Below are 21,587 nucleotides of genomic sequence, written 5' to 3' on the forward strand. Positions count from 1 at the left end.
CCGCCCCACCCCCAGCCTTTCCCGCGTGCCGCCTTGCGGGGGTTCCCCGACCGCGGGCTCGGGCTCCTGCAGACCCCTCGGCGCCCCGCAGCAGCTGCCGGACCGCTGCACCCCGTGCTGCCGCGGGAACTGCAGCCCCGGGGCTGCTCCTGGGCGCCCTCCAGCCCCGCCCCTCCCGCACCCTTCAGGCGCCCCCCAAGCCTGGACCCCGCCTGCTTCCCGCCCTCTCCACCACTCGGCTCGCGAGCTCTCGCTACCCCGGGTCCCCAGTTCCCACGCCCCTGGCAGTCGGGACCCTCCCCGGCTCTGCAGCTCCAGTCCCGCTGCGGTGCTCGGCTGTGGGGAGCTGTTGGGTGCCGGGCCCCGCCCCCCGCTAGTGCCGCTTCCAGGATCCTAGCCTCGCTGCTGGGCAGTGCTGCGGCACCCCCGGCCCCTCCCCCCACCCCTGCAGTGGTCCCGGGAGCCGAGCGCCGCAGCCGCAGCATCCCCCTCCCCTCCGCGCTGAGCTGGCCGCCGCAGCCCCGGTGCCCCCGCCCCCACCCGCGGCACGGCGCTTGGCCACTGCAGCCCCCGCCCCGCCCGCCCCCCTAGATATTTCCAGAGCGGTAGATTGCAACCCATTTGGCGGGGCACGTAGAGGAAAATAGCTTGAGGAAGGAGAGCCGTGGATGTTAGGCTCACATCTGTCCTCTGTTTCTTTGCTGTCAGTTGAGCTGGGATGCAGCGGGTTGAATGAAGCCTGATTGGAAGGTGTTGCGCTCTCAGGGAATCTTAGAACCTTAAGTTTAATCTCCCTGTCCCCTTCGCTCAACTATTTTTGCTGAGAGAGGGGTCTCCCTGTTCCTTCTTCCTCCTGGCTGTCTTTACTGGGACCGCAAGACTATCAGTGAGATGCAGCAGGTGTGTGTTTGAAGCATCGCCCACCAGCTCCTGATGTACAGCCTGAGGTTGGGGCTGTTGCTTTGCCCAGGGACTAGATGAGGGGGTGGGAACCAGGTGGTACTCCACCCCCATCTGTTCAGTGTCATGGGGTGGCCTCAGCCTCCTGCCTCCTGCCTGTGCTGGCCTATGATTGGAAGTCTGATGGGGGGAAGCGTGTCTGTGTCACTTTGTCCTGCTCCATACCCAGTTCTTTCCCCCCTTCTCCCTCCAGGGGTGCTTTCTCTGTGGTCCGCAGGTGTGTGAAGAAAACCTCAACGCAAGAATATGCAGCAAAAATCATCAATACCAAGAAGTTATCAGCCCGAGGTGAGTGTTCCCCCATCTTGGCCTCTCCTTGAGGAGCCCTCCAGAAGCTGTTACTTCTGCAGATGGCCTAGGAGTTGCGGGGAGTATGTGTTTTAGCCCTTGGGGATGAGTTGGAATTTCGGGGTGGGTGAGTTTTGAAGCCAGATGACGAGGTGTATGAGAAATCGGAGATGCTCAGGGAGAAAAGAGAGGTAGCGGTAGTTGCACTGCTCCTCCGAGGTTTAAGGAAGTTCGGGGTCCTCAGTGGAGAATCTGGGGTCATGATTGACATGGAATAGAATGCTCTTAATTTAGGATAATCAGAATCCCTCTGTTTAGGGCAGTAGTGAACACTGCAGACCTGTCCTAGTCATTGTGCCTTGGTGGTAACTTAGGATGGAAATGCGGAAAATGAGCAGTTCTGATGAATCCAGCCACCCCTGCCCACCAGGCGGCAGAACTCCCAAGAGAAGGAAATCTGTAAACATCAGGGGAGGCTGCTACTGGCGAGGGCTTCTCAGGAACAAATCCTGCCAGATGAACTTGATTGCTTTTTTTGATCAAATTACAAAGTTGGTGGTGAAGCAGCAGATGTAGTCTGTCCTGGGTGGAGGGTGATGATGTCTCATGGTCTGGAAATCCCAGTGGCCTGGTCTGGGCCGGAGCTGCATTGCTTTGCCTCAGGGTGTGAGGAACCTAAGTCCTAGGCCTTAGATCCTCACTTTGGAGATTCTCCTGAGTACCTAGGACCAAGAGGGCCAGAGCCTGTCTTTAACATCTCCAATGTACACTCTCTGAAGCTGGTATTGGGTGTTTGCCAAGCCTGCCTCATCTGATAGGTGTAGACCCAGCAATGTGTGAAGTGTTCAGCGACCAGGTTTGGTTAGTACAGAGGTCAGGTCCTGAAGAACTTCAGGGTGCAGCACAGGGACAAATACGATTCAGAGAAAGGAATTAGGGCTGGGCAGTAGGATGCCCATAAATATATTAGGAACCAGGACACATGCCCTGGGGAAGATGTGGTCTTTGGCCAATAATGACGTGGGCATCTCTGGGGCAAGAGATATAATAGATGTCCCAGGCACTCAGAAGCTATAAAATTGCACAGAGGTGACGGTGGGCTTCTGTCATGTTCTAGGAGCTGTTCCATGGGGCCATGTCTGCCTCCTGGGAGTCTCTCCTTATTCCCTCTACCAAGGCTTGTTTTGCTGTCTTTCACCCAGCTCCCTTCCTTGTCTGTAACTGTTCATGTACATTGACTGTGAAGTTAGCTTGTTTATTTTCCTTCTCTAGGGTACCTTGAGTCCAAGGCAATGGTTGCCATAGAGATATGTGGGTGGTCATATGCCCTCCTCCCCTGGGATGGAGGGACAACAGTAGCTGGGTTCTCTGTCAGACATCCTCTGACTAAGAATGGAGGTGCAGACAGGAATGAGTTGAGGCTGGGTACCTCCCTCTGCCCACACAGCATAGCCCTGGTATATCAGAAACGGCGCTGATGTCTGGTGTCTCCAGTTCATGGTGCTTTGCTTTGCCCATCTTACCAGTGTTTGCTAACCCAGGGGTGAGAGAGGAACATGCAATTGGGATCTGAAAACAGCTGGTATGGTGACCCTGCCTTGGGCTTTCATTTTCTAGTCCTTCCCTACCACCTGAACTTCCTGATCTGTGGAATAGTGTCTTTCCCTTCCTTAGGTCCTTTCTACCTCATCCTTTCTTTCCAAACTCGTATCTTAGTGTCCTTCTTTCCTTGCTCAAACTGGATGAGATTTAATTTCTCTGCTTTTCTCTTCAAGTTGAGAAAAGGATTCTTGTATAAGATCATATGCCTCAGACAGCAACTCCCCCACTTGAGAGGTTGTTATGCCAAGACTGAGGCTCTGGTTTATGTACCAGGTTAACTTTGGGACAGAGGCTTGTGCCTGTTGGATGGGCTCAGATACCAACAAGAAGGGTCGGGAATGTGTAGGTGCCAGTGCTGTTTGGGGGTGGGAGAGTGGGAGGGTGTTGTCTTGGAGATGGAGAGAGCAAGGAGTGTTCTGGGCCATGGGTACCCACATAAGGGATGAGAGAGAGGGTTGGGTTAAGGTCCCCACTAGGCTTGTGCCCATGGGGTTCAGGAGGGAAAGCTGTGGTTTCCCTGCAGCCTCTCAGTTTACGCTGTATATTTTATAAAGGTGCTGTTGCTGGGGCTGGGTTTCACTTGCTGCTGTCTGTCTGTCTAGGCCTCTGCAGGTATTGGATTTCCGTGTCTAGGAATGTCGTTGGCCCACCAGGGTCACCTATGAAGGTCTGAAGGGGCTTGCTGTGTTTTCTGGGATGACTGCTGGCTTACTTTCTTCTCTGTGCTACAAACTAAAAGGAAAGAAAAAGGGTGGAAAGCTGCTTTTCCTTGGTGTCCATAGTGAGGTGGCCCAAGCGACCCCTAGGGAGAGACCACTGGTCTTGGGGGTGGTGTAGAGGGGTCAGATCTGGATAGGAAACCTTCTTATGGACTGTTGTTTCTTGTCATTGTGGCCTCCAAAGCCGACATTGCTGGCTTGGTTGTCAGGTAGGGTGTTCATGCAGGTGCGTGTTGAGCAGTGTTTTAGTTTTGTTTTTTATCTGCAGGCCTGTCTAATACTGAAAGTTAGGTAACGTCATCGTTTTTACTTCACTGCGGTGGTAGATGTGGAGTTGGGACTCTTGCAGGAGCCCATGGTTCTGAGCTTAGCTTTACTAGGCTGAAGGAGGCATTTAAAATAGGCTTGGATACAGGCTTTAGTGGGCCAGGTGATGGCAATGATAAGTTGTTATTTTAAGATTTAAGAGCAGCCCCCCGCAAGAGCCTGAGCCCTTATGTCTTTTTTTATTTTTAAATCTTCGTATTCCCTTCTTATCTTTATTCATAAGCATACAGATTTTCACCTCGTGGAGCATAACATTTTATATCCTGCTCTCTTTGCTTACATCCAAATCCTTTTTTTCCCCATATTGCTACCGTTGAAGGGCAAATGGTCTTTTCTGATTTCTGCATAGCTTAGGATTTATCCTTGGAACATCGTAAGAAACCTCTGTATTTGGATTATTTCTGGATTCCAGTTCCTTTTACCAAGATGGATACTGGAGTAATGCCCTTGGCCTTACTGAGAGATGTTGCCAAAAAGAGTGTTATGAAATCTGTTACAGCACTTGCTATATTTATTTATTTATTTATCTATTTATTTATTTATTTATTTATCTGTATACTTCATGTGAAGAAATTTCTCTTGAAGCTACATGTAAGAAAAGCCTTCTTCATGAAAACCTGGGAGGTGAGGGAAAGGTGTTTATCTTTACCTTTGTGTAGGTAGGTCCTAGCCAAATGCCCAATGCACACCGAGCATATACATGTACGGTGAATGAATGAAGAGGGCTGCATAGCCAGTCACAGTTGCTTTTTGGCTTTGGCTCCCAGGAAACTCAGAGTCAAGTTGCTTGAGCACTTGTACCCTGGTGCTGGCTTGGGTTCCCCCTTCCTGATCCAGGCTGCTTTGGAGAGGACACATGAAGATAAAGACTTGTTCTTGGGGCGTGAGGCAGTGTGGCTAATGATTCTTTCCTCCTTTTTTGAATGGCTTTATAGGACCACTATTGGGACTTCCTATTTAAGCAGTGACTTTCAATTTCAGTGTGTAAAGCTCACTTTTGAGTACTGGCTAAAACTGCAGCTTCCTGGCTCTTATCCACAGTGATGCTGTTGCACGTCACCCCAGAATCTGCATTTTTAAGTGCTTCAGGTAATCATGAGCCAGTCTTTAAGAAAGGTCAAGTGAAATGAGCAGCACCTTCCAGTATTCCCAATACTCAGGAGCCTGAGGCAAGAGATTTGCCACAAGTTTGAGGCTAGCCTGGGCTACATAGTGTGAGACCCTATCTTAAAACAAAAAAGACAAAAACACAAAAGCAACAACAGTTGCTCTTGCCATGCTCCTGGGATTCACCAGGCATACCTCAGCCCAGCCTTCTCCAGGTGGTATCTCTGCTGTTACGTGATCATCTGTGTACACGAGCTGTTCTGTGAATAGGGGCCTCATTCTGTGTCCCCGGGTTGGGGTGTCACTCTGTGTCTGAGGCTATGGTAGGCCAAGTGGCTGGTGTTGTGGTATGTTGGCCACCAGAAGGGTAAAGGCTGTCCCTTTCTGGGTCCAGCTGGCCCTGGGGACTGAAATGGGATCCCCCCGAATGGTGCCAGCTGAAAGTCCCCACCCCCTTGGTGTTGGCCTGAGTAGCCCCCATGACATTTGCGTCCCCTGTGGTATCTCCAAGTAAGACTTTCCTGTTAAGGATCTGGTTGAAGTGAGGGGAAGAGAAGACAGGATGGGGGTAGCAATGGAAGGAGGGGAACAAGAGGGAGTTCTGTGCTGCACTGAGCTCTGGGACCCGAGGAAACATTTAAGGAGGTTCTGTATAAAACCATGTTTTTCTCCTGAGGATAAAATAAGCCAATTTCTGGAAACAGAACTGGCATCCTGCATATAAGTGATTAAAGTCCTCTGACTTCTTTCCTGCAGAGGATGAGGGAGCAGGGTGGAGGTCCTTCTATGCTTCTGCTCTGCCAGTGTCATCATACCATCAGGTGAAATGTGGAACTTAGTAACAGAACACTGATCTGTCACCTTGTCCTACCTACCTTCCCAGAGGGAACTGGGGTGCTGTGTTGGATGGGGATGAAGGGTGGAAGGTGTCCCATCCTATAGGCAAGGCCCTGGCTTTTCTTCCTGCTCATCATACCCTTGTCTGAAGCTGTGGTGAAATCCTAGAGGTGAGTAGCTGACCCCATTCTCTGCTGAGGCTGGAGACAGGGAAGGGGAGGGCTGGGTGTGACCAACTCCTACCCCCATCTCTGTGCTTGCTGCTCTCTGAACAGCTTTGGCAGACAGACAAGGCCCTGATCCCATGGGTGCCAAAAGGGTGGTGACAGGAAGAGATGAGCACTTTGCACCTCTTGAGTGCCTTTGTCACCTGCCCATGGCCAGACATACTTGTCCTGGGACCATTGGGGAAACCAAGGCATAAAAGATTTGTTCCGGGTTTGTTCTTGGTTGTTTTGTGCTTCATACATGCACGTGGTTTTGCTGGTGCTCAGACCCCAGCATCCTCAAACAGCATAGCCTTTGCTTCGCCTTGAGCTGTGTGCCTGTCTTTCCTCTCCTCCCACCCTCCCGTCCTTCGCCCCCTCCCTCCCTGCCTCCCTTTCTTCTTTCCTTCCTTTATTTTTCTTTCTTTTGAAACAGGGTCTCATGGAGCTGGCCTCAAGCTCATTATGTAGTTGAGGATGACCTTGAACTCCTGATCTTCCTGTCTCCATTTCCCAAGTGCTGCGATTATATGCTTTCAAACACAGGTTCTGGTATCTTCCTGTGACAAATCCTGTGTCATCTTATGCTGTTCAACTAGCCCCCAAAGTTCCAAGCCCAGCAGAACAAATCTCTCCTTAGTGCCTCATTCATCCCTACTCACATGTTCTGGGCTCTGGTGGGGTCATTTCCAGCCACTCACACCTCCCCCCATCATTTTTACTCCCTGGGCCCTATCACCATCAGCAGCAGCTTCCCATCTGCTCCCCTCTTTTCTCCTCACTCTCTTTCCCCTCCCCCCCTTGCTACTGCCCTGGGAGGAGCTATTTTTAGGGGCTGCTTCCTGGGATGTTTTACTTGGGGCTGGTTACCATGAAGGAAATGTCACCAAAACAGCGGGCAAAGGCTACAGGCACCAGGAGACCTGCTCGGGGCATGGAGAACTTAGCAGCTGACCCTGTTTTGGCCCTTAAAAGTGGCCAAAGTGTCCACAGGCAGAACCTTGCCTTCTTGGGTCTTGCAAGTGACCCCATGGGGATTTTCTCTGTCAAGACTTGTTTGGAGCTTGAATTTTGGGGCACATCTTGGCACCTGACACCATTACCTCCTTAGTCTTTTCTTATCTTGAGATCCAGAGGCCACAGCTTGGCTCAGGGCTTTGTGTTGCCTGGTCGACACTGTTCAGGTTAGGGCTGAAGGCAGGGTATTGGTTTGTGCACAGACAGAGCCTTAGTGGTTTTCATGGGCACATTTCAGGACCTGTTCCCCTGTATTCACAGCCCTTAACTAAATGGGTATGAAGGAATTAGAAGACAGGGACTTTGCACCCACTTAGTGGACAGACTTTGCTTTTAATTGGGGACTCTGCACCTTCTGAGTGAGATTCAAAGAGGAAGGGATGTGGCATCTCTGTGTCAAAGGGAAGTCAATGGGATTGTGGCTTAAGATTCCCACTGGTCAGTGTCCAAGGCTTGAGGTTGTTTATAAGCAGCTGGAGGAGGTGGATTATGACAGCAGAGCCTTGTGCTGCCCTTGTTTCCACTCCCCAGAGTGATGCCTGAGGAGTCAGAGCAGGGCTTCGCCAACTGTGTAGAGAAGATACCACCAAGAGGGCAAAAAGATGAGGCTGCCTCCATCCACTGTCAGAAATTGAGGGGGCTGCCAGGAGCTTCTCAAATGGGTGTTGTGGTCATAGACACAGATTTGCAATGTACCCTTTGAAAAGGGAAGATTATCTTTGAGGTTGGAACACAGGGGGGAGTCCTTATGGCCAGAGTGTGACCATGTGTCCTTTCCCATTTACAGAGGGTTGTATGTTTATATGACAACAGAATTCTTATTTGAAACTAGTTCTGGCATTTGTGGTTTTAGAGAAATGGCATTAAATCAGTGTACAGATCTTTGGCAGGGTCATGGAGAATCAATGGCCAGCACTCCCTGTCTTATCTGGGGGAAGTGAAGAAAAGTATGCTTAGGAGTCTCTCTTGAGTTGGAGGGGAGAGACAGTTGTGGGGCTCTGTGTGCACCTTTGTTAGATGCTGTTGCAGTTGTCTTATCATCTGCTTCCTCTTTCCTACCTCCTTTGCTATATCTGGTCAACCCTTGCAGCCCTACCTATGAAATTGCAGTGTCCCGGACCAAGTCCTGAAGCATCTGGGCAGAAAGTGGGAGAGGCAGTGTTCCAGTTATCCTTGTTGTCCAAGGCCTGGCTGTGCCCTAGGTAGACCATTGTGGATGGGTCCAAACAGGTCCTTGAGGGCTGGACAGGCTCCCTAATAAGGCTGCTTCTGCTGCCACCTCTGCTCTAGAGGGGGAAAACCTTGCAGAGGGCTGTGGTTGTAGCTGGGCTGAAGGCCGGCAGGGTGGGTCTCCATGGTAATAGCACACAGGCAGGCAGGAAGTGGCCCTGTGCAAAGCGGGAAGTGGCTGCTGTCAAACAGGAAGGGGGGGCTGGGCTATGAGAAGAGGGATGGGAGGGGCCCAGTAAAAGTGTGGGTGGCAGGAGGGTCAACCCAGGAAGGTCCAAGCTACTGTGAAGTAGTCATTGAAAGAAGGGGTGTGTCAAAGGAAGAGGATGCCTTTATGGCCAGAGCCCTGCTGGAGTGTCCTCACCTTGGGGTGCCAAGCCTGGGCCTATTTCTACCACAGTGGACCAAGCCAGCTCAGTGGCCTTTACCCCTTTTAGTGCTGCTGTGTTAAAGAAGGATACTCTCGGGGCTGGAGAGATGGCTCAGCAGTTAAGAGCACTGACTGCTCTTGCAGAGGACTCAGGTTCAATTCCCAGCACCCACATGGTGGCTAGGAATCGTCCTTAACTCTAGTTCCAGGGGACTCTGAAGCCCTCTTCTGACCTCCACAGCATTGCATGACACAGGTGCACTCACATGCAGGCAATACACTCATACACATAAAATAAAAATAATAAAATATTTAAAATCAAGAAGGATTCCTGATGATGTGAAGCACTCCCTTTTTTCAACCATGACCAGTCCCCAGGTAACAACAGGACAGAAAGTATGGGAAGAAAGTTATGGGACATAACCAGAAGTCAGGCTGTGCATGGTGTAGGCAGAAAGCACATGGCTTACTGAACAGAGGAGCTCTGGGATGGCAGGATGCCATCACCAACAAGGCTGAGGAAGAGAAGGGGTCTTGTGGTCAGCAGCACTCCCTGAGGTGACCCTCTTGTCTGAGGAACCTCTGTTGTTTGCCATCATCTGCAGCCTGGAAGAACAGGTCAGAGGAGTCAGTTGATGCATTTTGGATCCTGTGTCTGTCTAGGTGGAAAGGAGAGCAGATGCTGCCCTCTTGTCTCTGGCAATGGCTCAGCAGTTAAAGCACTTGCCATGCAAATATGAGGACCAGAGTTCGGATCCCCAAAAGCCCATGTAAATACCAGGTGGGTGTGGTAGCCCACCTGTAATTCTAACCTCAGAAGGTTAAGTTAGGGGATCCCCAGAGCAAGCTGGCTAGCAAGACTAGCCATGCTGGCAAGCCTTGAGTTTAATCAAGCTACCTTGCCTCAGTGAATAAGTGGAAGAGGGTTCTCAGATGATTCCTGATGTCAGCCATGGGTCTCACATGCAGGCTCACACATGTGCACACGTACCTGCACACCTGGGTCCCCACACAGTCTCACCACCCACCACACACACACACATACTCTCTCTCTCTCTCTCTCTCTCTCTCTCTCTCTCTCTCTCACACACACTCACATATAGAGAGAGACAGTGGGGGAGAGCTATGGGTATATGCCTTCTCCAGGACACCTTGTTCTCTTTATCAGTGGACCTTGAAAGGAGGCTTTTGTTATGTGCCAGGCCCCATACTAAGTACTCAACCATATTGCCTCATTTAAACATTGTGTTGCTGTCTCCATTTTAGAAGTATGAAACTCCACAGCCTGGGAATGTAACTCAGTTGGTAGAGTATGTACTTAGTATGCACTACATCCTGGATTCGATCCAGGCACATAAACTGGGTGTGGTGGAATATTCCTCTAATTCCAGCACCTGGGAGGCAAAGGCAGGAGGATCAGAAGTTCAAGAACATTTTTCCGTTACATACTAAGTTTGAGGACAGCCTATTTAAAAAAAAAAAAGAAACTTTCCTAAGATAAGTGACTAGCACATTATCTCCTTTGGGTCCTAATCGAATGTCGCCTCCTTGCTGAACCTTCTCCTGACCAGCTACTTTCTCTCTTCCCTGCTTTGTTTTTCTTCATAGCACTTGCTACAGCAGCTGATCCACCACTGGGTTCCTTGTTGTCTATGTCCTCTACCACCATCTCCTCTGTTCCGTAGAATGAGACCTCCATGAGGGTAGAGACTTTTGTCTGGTTTGTTCATCACTGTTTATCAACATCCAGAGCAGTACCTGTCATATGATAGACCTCAGTAAATACTTTTGAAGGAATGAATGAGAGTCAGGTGCATTTAATAATTTGCCAGATGTGGCAGCACTGAACTCAATCCAGAGCTATCTGACTCCAAAACCAGCGTGTTAATTGCTGTACCTCATGGCTTGGAATCAGAGCAAGAACTGTCCTGGGGTTCTGAGATGTGAGCCTTGTCAGGATAATGTGGCTTGACTCTGGAATTAGGGTTCAACTAAGTGGTAACATGACTTCTCTGGACCCTGGGCAGCTCCTGGGAGCCTGGATCTCTGTCTCCTTTCTCTACTCTGAGTCACTAGTAAAGCCAGAGCACTCTTCCTTATTTTTAGTGCTGCTGCTGTTGTGGGGCTGTAACCATTAGCCAGTAAGAGACGTAACAGAGAAGATAAACATTAATCTTTTGGGCCTTCCCTCAGCTACCACCTCCACATTGCAAGATGCTGTTCTCCCACCCAAGAGTTGTGGGTCATGGGTTGGTGAGGTGAGTGAGTGGTCAGAGATTGAGTGGGTGGATCTGCAGCTTGGTGGGTTGGCTTGCTAGCTTGATACCTTGGTCTCGGGGCCAGGGCTGGGAGAAAAGGTGGGCTTACCCTGATGAATGGCCAGATCTGGAAGGAGCAAGTCCACCTCCCCCATCAAGCAGGTTTATTGATGCTTCCTTGAGTGCCTCAGTTGGTGGAAGTCCCCAGCCACATTTTTCTGCCCAGGGACCAAGGGATACCAGGTAATGTGGGAATTGGGAATTACCTGGGGTTCTCCTAGCTGAATCCTGGTCACTAGTCATGCTGAACCTGAGGGCAGAAGGAAGGCCTGACCCAGATCTGTGGACAGCTGTCATGGATTACGTGGGCAGCAGGAACTAATCTCTGCCTGTCCCCACCTCTTTTCACAAAGCAGAGCTATTGCTAGAGGGGGAGTTTAGGGAAAAGCTGGGGATGATTGGTAAAACAATGTAGGTGAATTCCTTCTAGTCTGTAATCTTTGCATTATCTCAGACTGACAAACCAGGATTTGATGCCTTTGATTTCTTCCTGTTGGACCTTTGGTAAGTTACTTAACTTCTCTGGTCATTAGTTTCATCATTTGTAAAATAGGAATGTAGCCCCTACCTGGTGAGATTATTGTGAGAGGGTCACAGGAGGTTTTAAAGAGAGAGACACTTTGCTGTATAGACTAGAGACAGGATAAGGAGAAACCCCTACCAAAAAAGACAGGAGAGCTAGGGTGGAGCTCAGTAGGTGAATTCTAGAATGTATAAGGTCAGGCAGGGTTCAATCCCCAGTACTACATAAACTGTATGTGTTGGCACACACCTATAATCCCAGCACTCAGGAAATAGAGGCAGGAGGATAAGAAGTTCAAGGTTGTCATTCTCAGCTACATGGTGTGTTTGAGGTCAGTCTGGGCTACATGCGTCCGTGCCTCAAAAACAGAGGTATGGAGGAGGGGAGGAATTGCTTTACCTGGTGAGTTGGATTAGACTGGAATCTCTTTTCCGAAACCTAGAGTCTTTGCTTGACATTTTCACTTTCCTTCCTTCTGTCATAGCATCGTAACAGAGGAAGAGAGCTCTAGGCCTGATCATGTTCATCAGTGGTCCATTACCTCTTTTTAAGCAGGTTCCTTCCTCTTTTTAAGCCTCAGTTTCCTCATCTACCTGTCCATCCATCTATCTATTTTAGAGGCAGAGTCTCCCTATAGCCCCAGCTAGCCTGGAACTCACTATGTAGACCAAGCTGGCCTCTGTCTCACATAGATCCACCTGCCTCTGCCACCACACCTGGCTCCTCATTTGTATGTAATAAAGCATCTACTGCACAGTGTTTCTGTAAGGATGAACTATGAGGATCATTGTCCCTGTCTGGCATGTAGTAAATGCTTAGTAAGCAATAGTTATTACACTGCTGTTACTGTTAAGCCCTTATTGAGCCCCTGTTTACAGAAAAAAAAAAAAAAAAAACTCTAGAAAGTACTACTTCAAACCTCCTTTGAAGAACTTAATGACCAAAAGAAAAGCCTGAGAAACGCAGTGGGAGATTTGGAGAGCAGGTCAGGGGAGAAGTCACAGCCTGCCAAGAAGAGCAGGGACTGCTTTCTGAAGGGGGTGACTTTGGCCACATGTGAACAGGTAGAGAGATAGGAGGCAGAGTGGGTGGCTTCTAGGTTTCCCTGCTCTGAGTCTTCTTCCTGGAGCTCTACCTTCCCTTGGAAGGAATTGTCCTACCCACCTCACTTGGATCTGAGAACTTTTGGATTCTGGCCATTTCTTCAAAAAACAGTAATCTCCAGGTCTGAGTGCAAAGAAGTCAGATTTCAAAGCAGTAGACAGCCAAGAGTATCCTGAGGAAGAGCAAGATTTGTGTCCTAGTTTCTCATTCTATAAAATGGGCGTCATGGCTGTGCCAATCTCCTGTAGTGTGTTCTGCTATACAAAGTGAACCTTTAATGAGTGTGAGCTATGACTGCTGTTTAGTTTTTATTTTAAAATATTTTTCTTAACGCTTATGTGTTTGTGTGCATATGAATGCCATAGAGTGCATGCGTGTGGAGACCTTTGTCGAAATTGATTCCACATTGTGGGTCCCAGGGATCAAACTCAGGTCAAAATTAGATTGTCAGGCTTAGCAGCAAGTACCTTTACCTACTGAGCCATCTCACTGGTCCTATTAGTGCTGTTATTTTAAATCATCACCTTGATCTCCCACATCTTCATTATCAGTATCACTGCGTTTCACTACATAAGAGAATACATGTAGACCTTCAAGCACAGTCCCTGGTACTGTATTAGGCTACAGTCTCCCTGTATCCTTGGTTTTCTATAGTTACCTGTGGTCAACCACAATCCAAATGTCTGAAAGATTCTAGAAATAAGCATTTAATAAATTTAAAATTGCATGCTGTCTGAGTAACATGATAACATTTCTTGCCATCCTGCTCCATCCCACTCAGGACGTGAATCATCCACATATCCATGCTGTGTAAACTATTTGCCCGTTAGTCACTTAGTGGCCTTCTTCATTATCAGATCGATCAACTATTATAGTAACTCAGTCACTTTTTTTCCCCTTAAGACAAAGTTTCTTGAACTTCTGCTTCTGCTTTCACCTCTCAAGTACTGGAGTACTGAGGTTACAGTGTTGATACCACTGTGTGGGCTTTTTTTCTTTCACTGTCAGAGATTGAACCCAGGACCTTGTATGTGCTTACCTCCAGCCCTTGTTTTTTCCAGACACATTCTTAATATGTAGCCTAGGCTGGTCTTGAACTTGTGTTCCTCCTACCTCCTAACACAGTGCTAGGATTAATTAGCATAGGCCTTCACAGTGCTTTTATGTAAAAATGTTTGGTACTATCTGTGATTTCAGGCATATTGACTAGGGGTCTTGGAATATAACCCCCTCTGATATTGGGGGGGTGGTAGGAGGACTATTGTGTTGCTTCTAATACGAAAATGATTCTCAACACTCTAGCCCAATGAAATCTCTGTTGTAGAGGAACGAGACCAAGGTTTTAGCTGAAGACCTGGATTCAAATCCTGGTATGCCACTCACTGGTTTAAGGTATTTAACCTCTCAAGTCATTTCCTCACCTGGGAAATAACTGTCTCCAAGTTTGCTATGATTTGCTGTGTTAATTTAGCAAATTGCTAAAAGTACCTAAGAATGAAAGGAAAAATGAGTAGCCAGGTAGCCACAGATAGAATGGATGGATGACTTGTTTTCTTTTGTCTCCTTTTAGATCATCAGAAACTAGAGCGAGAGGCCCGGATATGCCGACTTTTGAAACATCCAAACATTGGTGAGTGCCCTACAGAATATTCTGGATGTATTTTGTGGAAGGCAAGGAGAACTGAGATTCTCTGCTTTTGTGTGTGGAGTTACCTCTGGGCATGGTTTTCACCTGGTGTCTTTTCTGAGCAGAATGGCAACTGTGTGTCAGAATTTTAGAGCTTTCTTGTTTAGAGACCTGAGTGTCTCCATGGCCATAGCACCATCTCAGGGCTGGGATGTGAGGCCTTTGAATAGGTTTCAGACTCTTTATCCTTCTGTCTTTGGACTGAAATCCAAAGTCCTCAGTGTGTGAGGTTCCAGGCTACGAGTCTGCCAGAGTCCGTCACCAGGGCCATCAGTAGCCTTCATGAAAGGCTCAGGATTTTGTTTCTGAACTTAAGAGTTTTGTCCCTGTTTCGGTGTCCTGCACACTCTGGAGGTTTCCATGGCACTCCTGTTTGTGTTCCATGGAGCAGGAAAGCAAGCCCCCTGCCTGCCTGACTTCCCTGGAGAAGGAATGGCAGGAGCTGCTTAGATGGGGAAGGAGAAAAAATTGAGACTTTCTCCCCGCTCCTACCCAGACTGGGGTACAAGAGCACATTGTTGGCTGTTCTAAAGCCTGAGGAGGCTTGCCTGCCACAGCCCACTCTGGCTCTGTTTTACATTGTTCAGCTGAGAGAGTCTTTGCCAAAAGTTTTGGCCCTGAGCTGGTTCTCCTTACAGAAAGGACAGAAACTGGATTGACTGCAGTGTCCAGGCAGAAACCCTGGTATCGACTTGATGCAGAGCAGGGAGCAGCATCTCCTAGGTTTTCCCAAAAGCCCTGAGTCATCACAAAAGACAACACATGTTCTGTACTCCTCAGGCATGGCCTAAATATCAGGGCTCCCACAGTGCCGGCTCAGCTCTTGGCACTAGGGCGATGAGGTGACTTGCTGAAGCTTGATGCTGCTTCCAGAGCTACCCAGCCCCTGGCTCCCCAGATCTCAGAAGGATCAATGTGAACTCTTATGTGGAAAAGCTGAGGTCTACTTTCTCCCCGCTCCTACCCAGACTGGGGTACAAGAGCACATTGTTGGCTGTTCTAAAGCCTGAGGAGGCTTGCCTGCCACAGCCCACTCTGGCTCTGTTTTACATTGTTCAGCTGAGAGAGTCTTTGCCAAAAGTTTTGGCCCTGAGCTGGTTCTCCTTACAGAAAGGACAGAAACTGGATTGACTGCAGTGTCCAGGCAGAAACCCTGGTATCGACTTGATGCAGAGCAGGGAGCAGCATCTCCTAGGTTTTCCCAAAAGCCCTGAGTCATCACAAAAGACAACACATGTTCTGTACTCCTCAGGCATGGCCTAAATATCAGGGCTCCCACAGTGCCGGCTCAGCTCTTGGCACTAGGGCGATGAGGTGACTTGCTGAAGCTTGATGCTGCTTCCAGAGCTACCCAGCCCCTGGCTCCCCAGATCTCAGAAGGATCAATGTGAACTCTTATGTGGAAAAGCTGAGGTCTAGCTCCAGCCTACTGGGAGAGGAGCAGCTCTGAGGTAATCAGAACTCCAACCATGCAGGGCTTTATAGATCACAAGCAGCAGCTTGGGTTACACCTGAAGCAGATTGGCTTAGCCGGTGCTTGGCCCCACCTGGTGCAGAGTGTTCCACACAGCCAGGACCTCTCAGCCAGGGAGTCTGGGCCTTAGAGCTGCTGGAGCTCCCAGGTAGCCTCTGAAGTCAGCCCTTCACCTGAAAAATGCAGTGGGACTGGACCATGGATAGGGGATGGCCAACAGAGAGAAACAGAACAGCAGTCACAAATGCAGCCATGTTTTGTTTGGCCCATTCGGTGTTCTAAAAGTATTTTCATTATTTGCTAATATTAAAAAATGAGATTTCACATTGAAAAACATTTCTGTTTTCCTACTTTTTGAATCAAAAGATTTGGTGCTAAAGCTGCCCGCTGCTGGGTGTGGTGGTGCACACCTTTAATCCCATCTCTACACATGCACAGGTCTCTCTGAGTTTGAGGCCAGCCTGGTCTGTGTCATGAGTTTCAGGTCAATCAGGGCTACATAGTGAGATTCTTTATCAAAAAACAAAGCAAAACCAAGCTTACCCAGCTGCTCAGACAGGAACTTCCTTTCTTTTGTGCATCCTGTGATCTCGTAACAGCGATGATGACTTGTGCTCCTGTGTGGAGAACAAATGAGGTAGGGTCGGATGTGACATAGTGAGGTTGAACGTGAAAAGGTGAGGGCATAACAGTGACAGCTGAGAAATGAATACAAATTGGGGTCCTAGCCTAAAGTCCTAGCCTTCCGTCTATGTTCATGGAGTTGAGTACATAGTTTTTGACCTCTTGGACTTTACTTGGTTTGGTACTTCTTTCCCCTCTGCTCTTAGGCAGAATAAATGCAGAGGGAAGGACCTGCATCCTGCCTGTCTGCACTGTTAGGCAAGCTGCAAGACCCAGGAAAAGCAGGCATGGAATTGTCAGCATTGGATTGTCTAGAACTGTGCCTCCATTCTGTGACTGCTTACAGGTCCTGAGGGACCAATTGCAGGGTCACAAGTAGGCAGAGAGAAGGGTAAGTCAAGATGATGTTCTGGAAGCATCGTCTGGCTGGGCTCTCTGGCTTCTGGTGGGAACCAGGACTCCTGGAGAAGTGGCTGAGCTGTGGGTCCAGGAGAAGGAGGTTGCCATGGATCCAGACCTGGCTTGTGCCCTTAATTCACTATTCCTTTCCTCTCTCCCCTGCTGCATCCTTTAAAGCTGTGGCGGTCCCATTGGTCTTTTAACTCCATTGCAAAGACAAGCAAGCAGACTGCCCAACAACAGTGGTACACAGTTGAAAAACTAAGAGCAGAGCAAATCTTCAGCCTCTGGCCACTGACAGGCATGGAGGTGCTTGAATTCAGAAGGACTGTGGTGCAAGGCGCTAGGCAACCGAACCCCAATTTTTTCCCTAGTATGTATTCCATGCTGACTTAAGAGCCTGTTGGAAGAGTGAACCCTAACGTAAACTTTGGACTTTGGGTAGCGATGTGTCATTGTAGGTTCATCAGCTCTAATAAATGTATTATTCTAGTGTAGGACGTTGATAGTGGCGGAAACTGCCTGTGTGGAGACGGGATTATATGAACCTCTGTTCAGTTTTGCTATGAACCCAATGCTGTTCTAAAAAATAGCTTATTTATTAAAAACATGCAAACATAATGTCTGTTGGGTGTAAGGCACACTGTTGAACTCGGAGAGCGGAGAGAGCGGAGGAGCTGGATGGTGCTGATAGTCTGAAGTCTGAATGGAGTACGTGCTACCTGTGATATTCGTGCTCTCTGCTCTAAATTCCTCTAATGAATAGACTCTGTCTTCCTTCGTGCTGAGCTGCCCCAGCAGTTTCGATCACAGGCTAGCGTTTGTGGTTTGAAGCAGCACTTCTCAAACTTTTATGTGCTTATGAATCAGTGAGGGATCGTGTCAGAATTCAGATCCTGATTCAGTAGCTCTGGGGAAGGAGCTGAGATTTCACCTACCTTCACAGTCTGCAGTGATGTTAATGTTGGTCTGTGGTCCATACTTAGAGAAGCTTGGGTTTGTGGCTTTGGAGTCAGGTTCACTGGGTTTGAATTTGGGGGTCCCTCTTGGGAAGTTACAAGCCTACCAAAGTATTTAACCCATGTGTACCTGTCTCTGTTTTGTCCTTTGGGCCTTTTATGAAGCTATGAGAGGGTTCCACAAGTGAGAGGCTAGGAAAATAAAGATGCTAAAAACACAAGTAGAAATTCCAAATCCCAGCCCCACTCCCAACCCCATCTATCTCAGTTGATAAATTATTCAAGTCAGGCTACCATAAAGCTTAGGCTCAGACCCATTCAGCTGATTGTAAGTATAGCAAAAACAATTGCAAAGGAAAAAGAAACATTGAATCATGACTGAGCTTGTTCTGAATCCTTGCCCCCAGGTTGGGAGGGCTGAGACCTGCCACAACTGGCCCTTGGTGGGTAGGCTTAGTTCTCCAGAAACCCTATAGTAACAGGCCCCACTCATTTACTATTATAGACATTTTTAAATAATACCTTGTTTTATTTTTAAACTGTGTTAAATGTATTTGTCCGTGTATACAGGTGTTCTTGGAGGTCAGAGGCATTGGATCTCCTTGGAATTATAGGCAGTTTTGAACTGCCCGACATGGGTGCTAGGAACCAAATTTGGGTCCTTGGCAGGAGCAGTGCAGGCTCATCAATGGCTTAGCTGTCCCTCTAGTCCCAGTTATGGATGTTTTTAACAATGATGTTTTTTCAGTGTTTTTCTTGTTGTTGTTACTTTGGTTTTGTTTGACTGGTCTGTTTTTTGGGGGGTTTTTGTTTTGCTTTGTTTGTTTTGAAGAAAGATTCCTTAAGTAAATGTGGCACATAATTGGGTGGTTTTTGCATAATTGGAAATAGCCACACACACAGCATTTAGGTTATGGATTTCTTGGTCCCTGAATGTATAAAATATTAAGTATTTAGGTATTTTAGCCTGTCCTTTTCCCACTGGTTTTGGGGAATGATAATTAGATTTATTGCCAAAGTGCAGTAATACTTTGTGTTCCTTCTCCCAGATCTTCCTGTGTATAGACTTGGTCTGGCTCTCCCTGGCCTTCATGTGTCTCATTGTCACTGTGGAATGGACTGGATGCCAGATGACTCTATCCCATGTTCCCATAGCATCCCTTATTTCTACCTCCAAGCCCTCCATACAGTTGTGCTTTGTTACGTGTTTGTACATTGCTGTCTTCCCTGTCAGCTGGGAAGCTCTGTGGTGACTTGGCCTGGTTCCTTTCCTTTACATGTATACAACCATATCTGCTTCAGGGTAACCACCTAATGTTATGTTGACCAACATATGTTAATGTATGTTAGAGTGACCAACGCTGATGGGGACAGAATGGAACTCATATGATATTAAGGGTCTTGATATTAGTTTGCCAAGTTAGTTGCTTCAAGTTCTGCCGCTTAGTATGACTTTGGACTGATTTCTTTTGGAGCCTCAGTTTTCTGTCCCTTCAGGTGAGGGCATCCTAAGTAACTGCCTGACAGTTAAGGGAAGGATCCAATGAGATAATGCCGTAAAATATGTGGCACAGACTGGGGATGTAGCTCAGTTGGTACAGTGCTTGTCAAGCATGCCCAAGACACTGTAATTTCAGCACTCCACAGGTAGAGGCAGAAGGATCAGAAGCTCAGGTCATCCTCAGATACAGAGACAGTTGAAAGCCTGCCTGGACTACATGAGACACTGTCCCCCCCCCCCCCCAAAAAAAAAGAAGTGACACAATGCTTGATAATAGGCATGACTCAATTATATTTTAGTCTTTATAATTTCAGTCACTGTCATCAGAAATCACCTGTGCTTAAAATGGCACAGTTAGGTATCTTTTGTTTTGTTTCTTTCTTTTTAATATTTTATTTATTATTTTTATTTTTTGTGTACGAGTGTATTGCCTGTATGTATGTGAGTGCACCCATGTCGTGCAATGCCGCGGAGGTCAGAAGATGGCTTTGGATTACCCTGGAACTGGAGTTAAGGACAGTTCCTAGCTGCCACGTGGGTGCTGGGAATTGAACTTGGGTCCTCTGCAAGAGCAGTCAGTGCTCTTAACCGCTGAGCCATCTCTCCAGCCCGTTTTTAGTTTCTTGATAATTCTCTTTACAGATTAAAAAGTGAAAAAAATAGCAGTCTTTTTCAGAATCCTCTTGTCTTGGCAAGCCAGGTGTCTTGCTCTTGGCTTGCATCAGAGCCATTGGAGTTGGGTGGCCTAGAATGATTAGTCTTCCTTTGCTGCTCTTCTAAACGCCACCCACCTGTACTCTTGTGTGTGGCCTTCCCAGAGAAGGACGAAGGCCTGGGTGTCTGTGTGCACCTCTGGCCTTTTCTCATGTCTGCAGTGCTGGAGGTTGGGTGTTGGGGAGGAGGCTGTCCAGGTGGGGCAGGACTCAAGGCTCTAGGCCAAGCCCAGCAGGGCAGGGCACCTGGGCTCCCCTTGGGAGTGGTTGTTAGCATCCAACCTGCTGTCCTGTCAGCTCAGCATCCTCCTGCTGTTAGTCAGCTCCCTAATGAAGCTGGTCTTTGGCTTCTGGGACACCTAATTTCCAGGGGATTATTTGTATTATACACTTTAATGCTTTTTAGTAGCAAATTTTTAATTAAATGGAAAGTCCTTTTGGAAGCAAGGGAGCAGCCACAGCAAGATGCAGCATGAGGTACCGACTGAGACCAGAGAACCAAAGTGATGAGGCAGGTGGCAGGGCTTTGGATAACTTGACTGAGTCTGGGGTAGGTGGGTAGGAGGGCAGCAGGGGTCTGACTGTAGCTCCTTCCCTTCATCCTAAAAGCCCTCCCCTATCATCTACAGGCTAGAGAGGTGAGTAGGGTTGAAAACTCAGATAGGATCAGCTTGGGTAGGCAGTGTGTTGTGTAGATGCTAGGCCCTGGGTCCAACCCTGGCAGGCCTCTTAAGTCCTTATTTTTCAAGAACAAGAAAACTGTGATGGTGTTCAGTGTCTTGTGGCAACTGGGTTGTATATTGTATATTTTGCTTTCTGGCTGATACTGCTTCTTCAGATGTAGGAAGTGCATCAACCCTGAGGAGATAACCCTAGAAAGGGTAGCAGTCTGGACCCGCCAAGGAAGAGACACCCTTACTCCTTTGTGCCGAAGCACTTCACCAGTTGGTTTGGTGTCAGGCTATTCCTGAAATGCTCTGGGAGGTACTCCTGTAACTGCTGATTGGAGCAGAGGTCAAACAGAGAGGGAGGGAGCCTTTTGGAACAGAGGTTCCCCATCAAGAGAGTTCAGGTGAGGGGAGGGACAGGAACATCCAGAAAGGCAGCCAAAATAAGTCCTGTTTGCATTAGAGTGATAGGAGGTTGGCATTTAACCCAGAGGTGGCTTTGTGGGCAGAAGCTAGAGAAGAGACCTCAGAAGACTTGAGGTTGGTCTTCTGCCCAAGAGCTTTGGAGGCAGAGATTGGGAAGGAATTCTTCATGCCAGCCATTCCTTATACTTCGTGAATTGCCCAAGTCTTCTCCACCTGCTGCCCTCCTGGGCCCATCTGTGGTGCTGTTATAGGTGCATTTGTGATCTCTCCCTGACTTTGTTGCTTTGCTGTCTAGTGTGTGGGTGGCCCCACCTTTCTTAGAGGATGTAGTAGAGTGAACCAGCTTTTGGAGTCAGAGGAGCCTAGACTCACATCTTGCCCTACTACTCTTTAGCTTTTGGCAAGAGATTTTAAGTCTCTGAGCCTCTGATTCCTTTCTGTGAAAAATGGGAATAGCAGTTACTTCAGAGCAGTGTACTAAACTCCTTGAAGGCAGGCACTGTATGTGTCCTTTCCTTCCTAAATGCC

General features: G+C 48.2%; 1 protein-coding gene across 18 annotated transcripts in view; it reads left to right on the forward strand.

Annotated features, from left to right (window-relative positions):
• Window positions 1-918: 918 nt before the first annotated feature.
• Window positions 919-21,587, forward strand: part of Camk2g (calcium/calmodulin dependent protein kinase II gamma) — a 59,263-nt gene continuing 38,594 nt past the window's right edge. For 17 of the 18 annotated variants that reach the window (XM_008836549.2, XM_008836559.2, XM_008836561.2 and 14 more), the window contains exons 1-3: window positions 919-947; window positions 1,154-1,248; window positions 14,179-14,238. In XM_008836549.2, coding sequence (XP_008834771.1) covers window positions 934-947; window positions 1,154-1,248; window positions 14,179-14,238 — 169 coding nt within the window. In that variant the 5' untranslated portion in view covers window positions 919-933. Of the gene's footprint in view, window positions 948-1,153; window positions 1,249-14,178; window positions 14,239-21,587 lie in introns of those variants that run through there. The other variant, XM_029565108.1, reaches the window with a different exon arrangement.

The sequence above is a fragment of the Nannospalax galili genome, unplaced genomic scaffold, assembly GCF_000622305.1.
Source record: "Nannospalax galili isolate Female #2095 unplaced genomic scaffold, S.galili_v1.0 scaffold1437, whole genome shotgun sequence".
NCBI lineage: Eukaryota > Metazoa > Chordata > Mammalia > Rodentia > Spalacidae > Nannospalax > Nannospalax galili.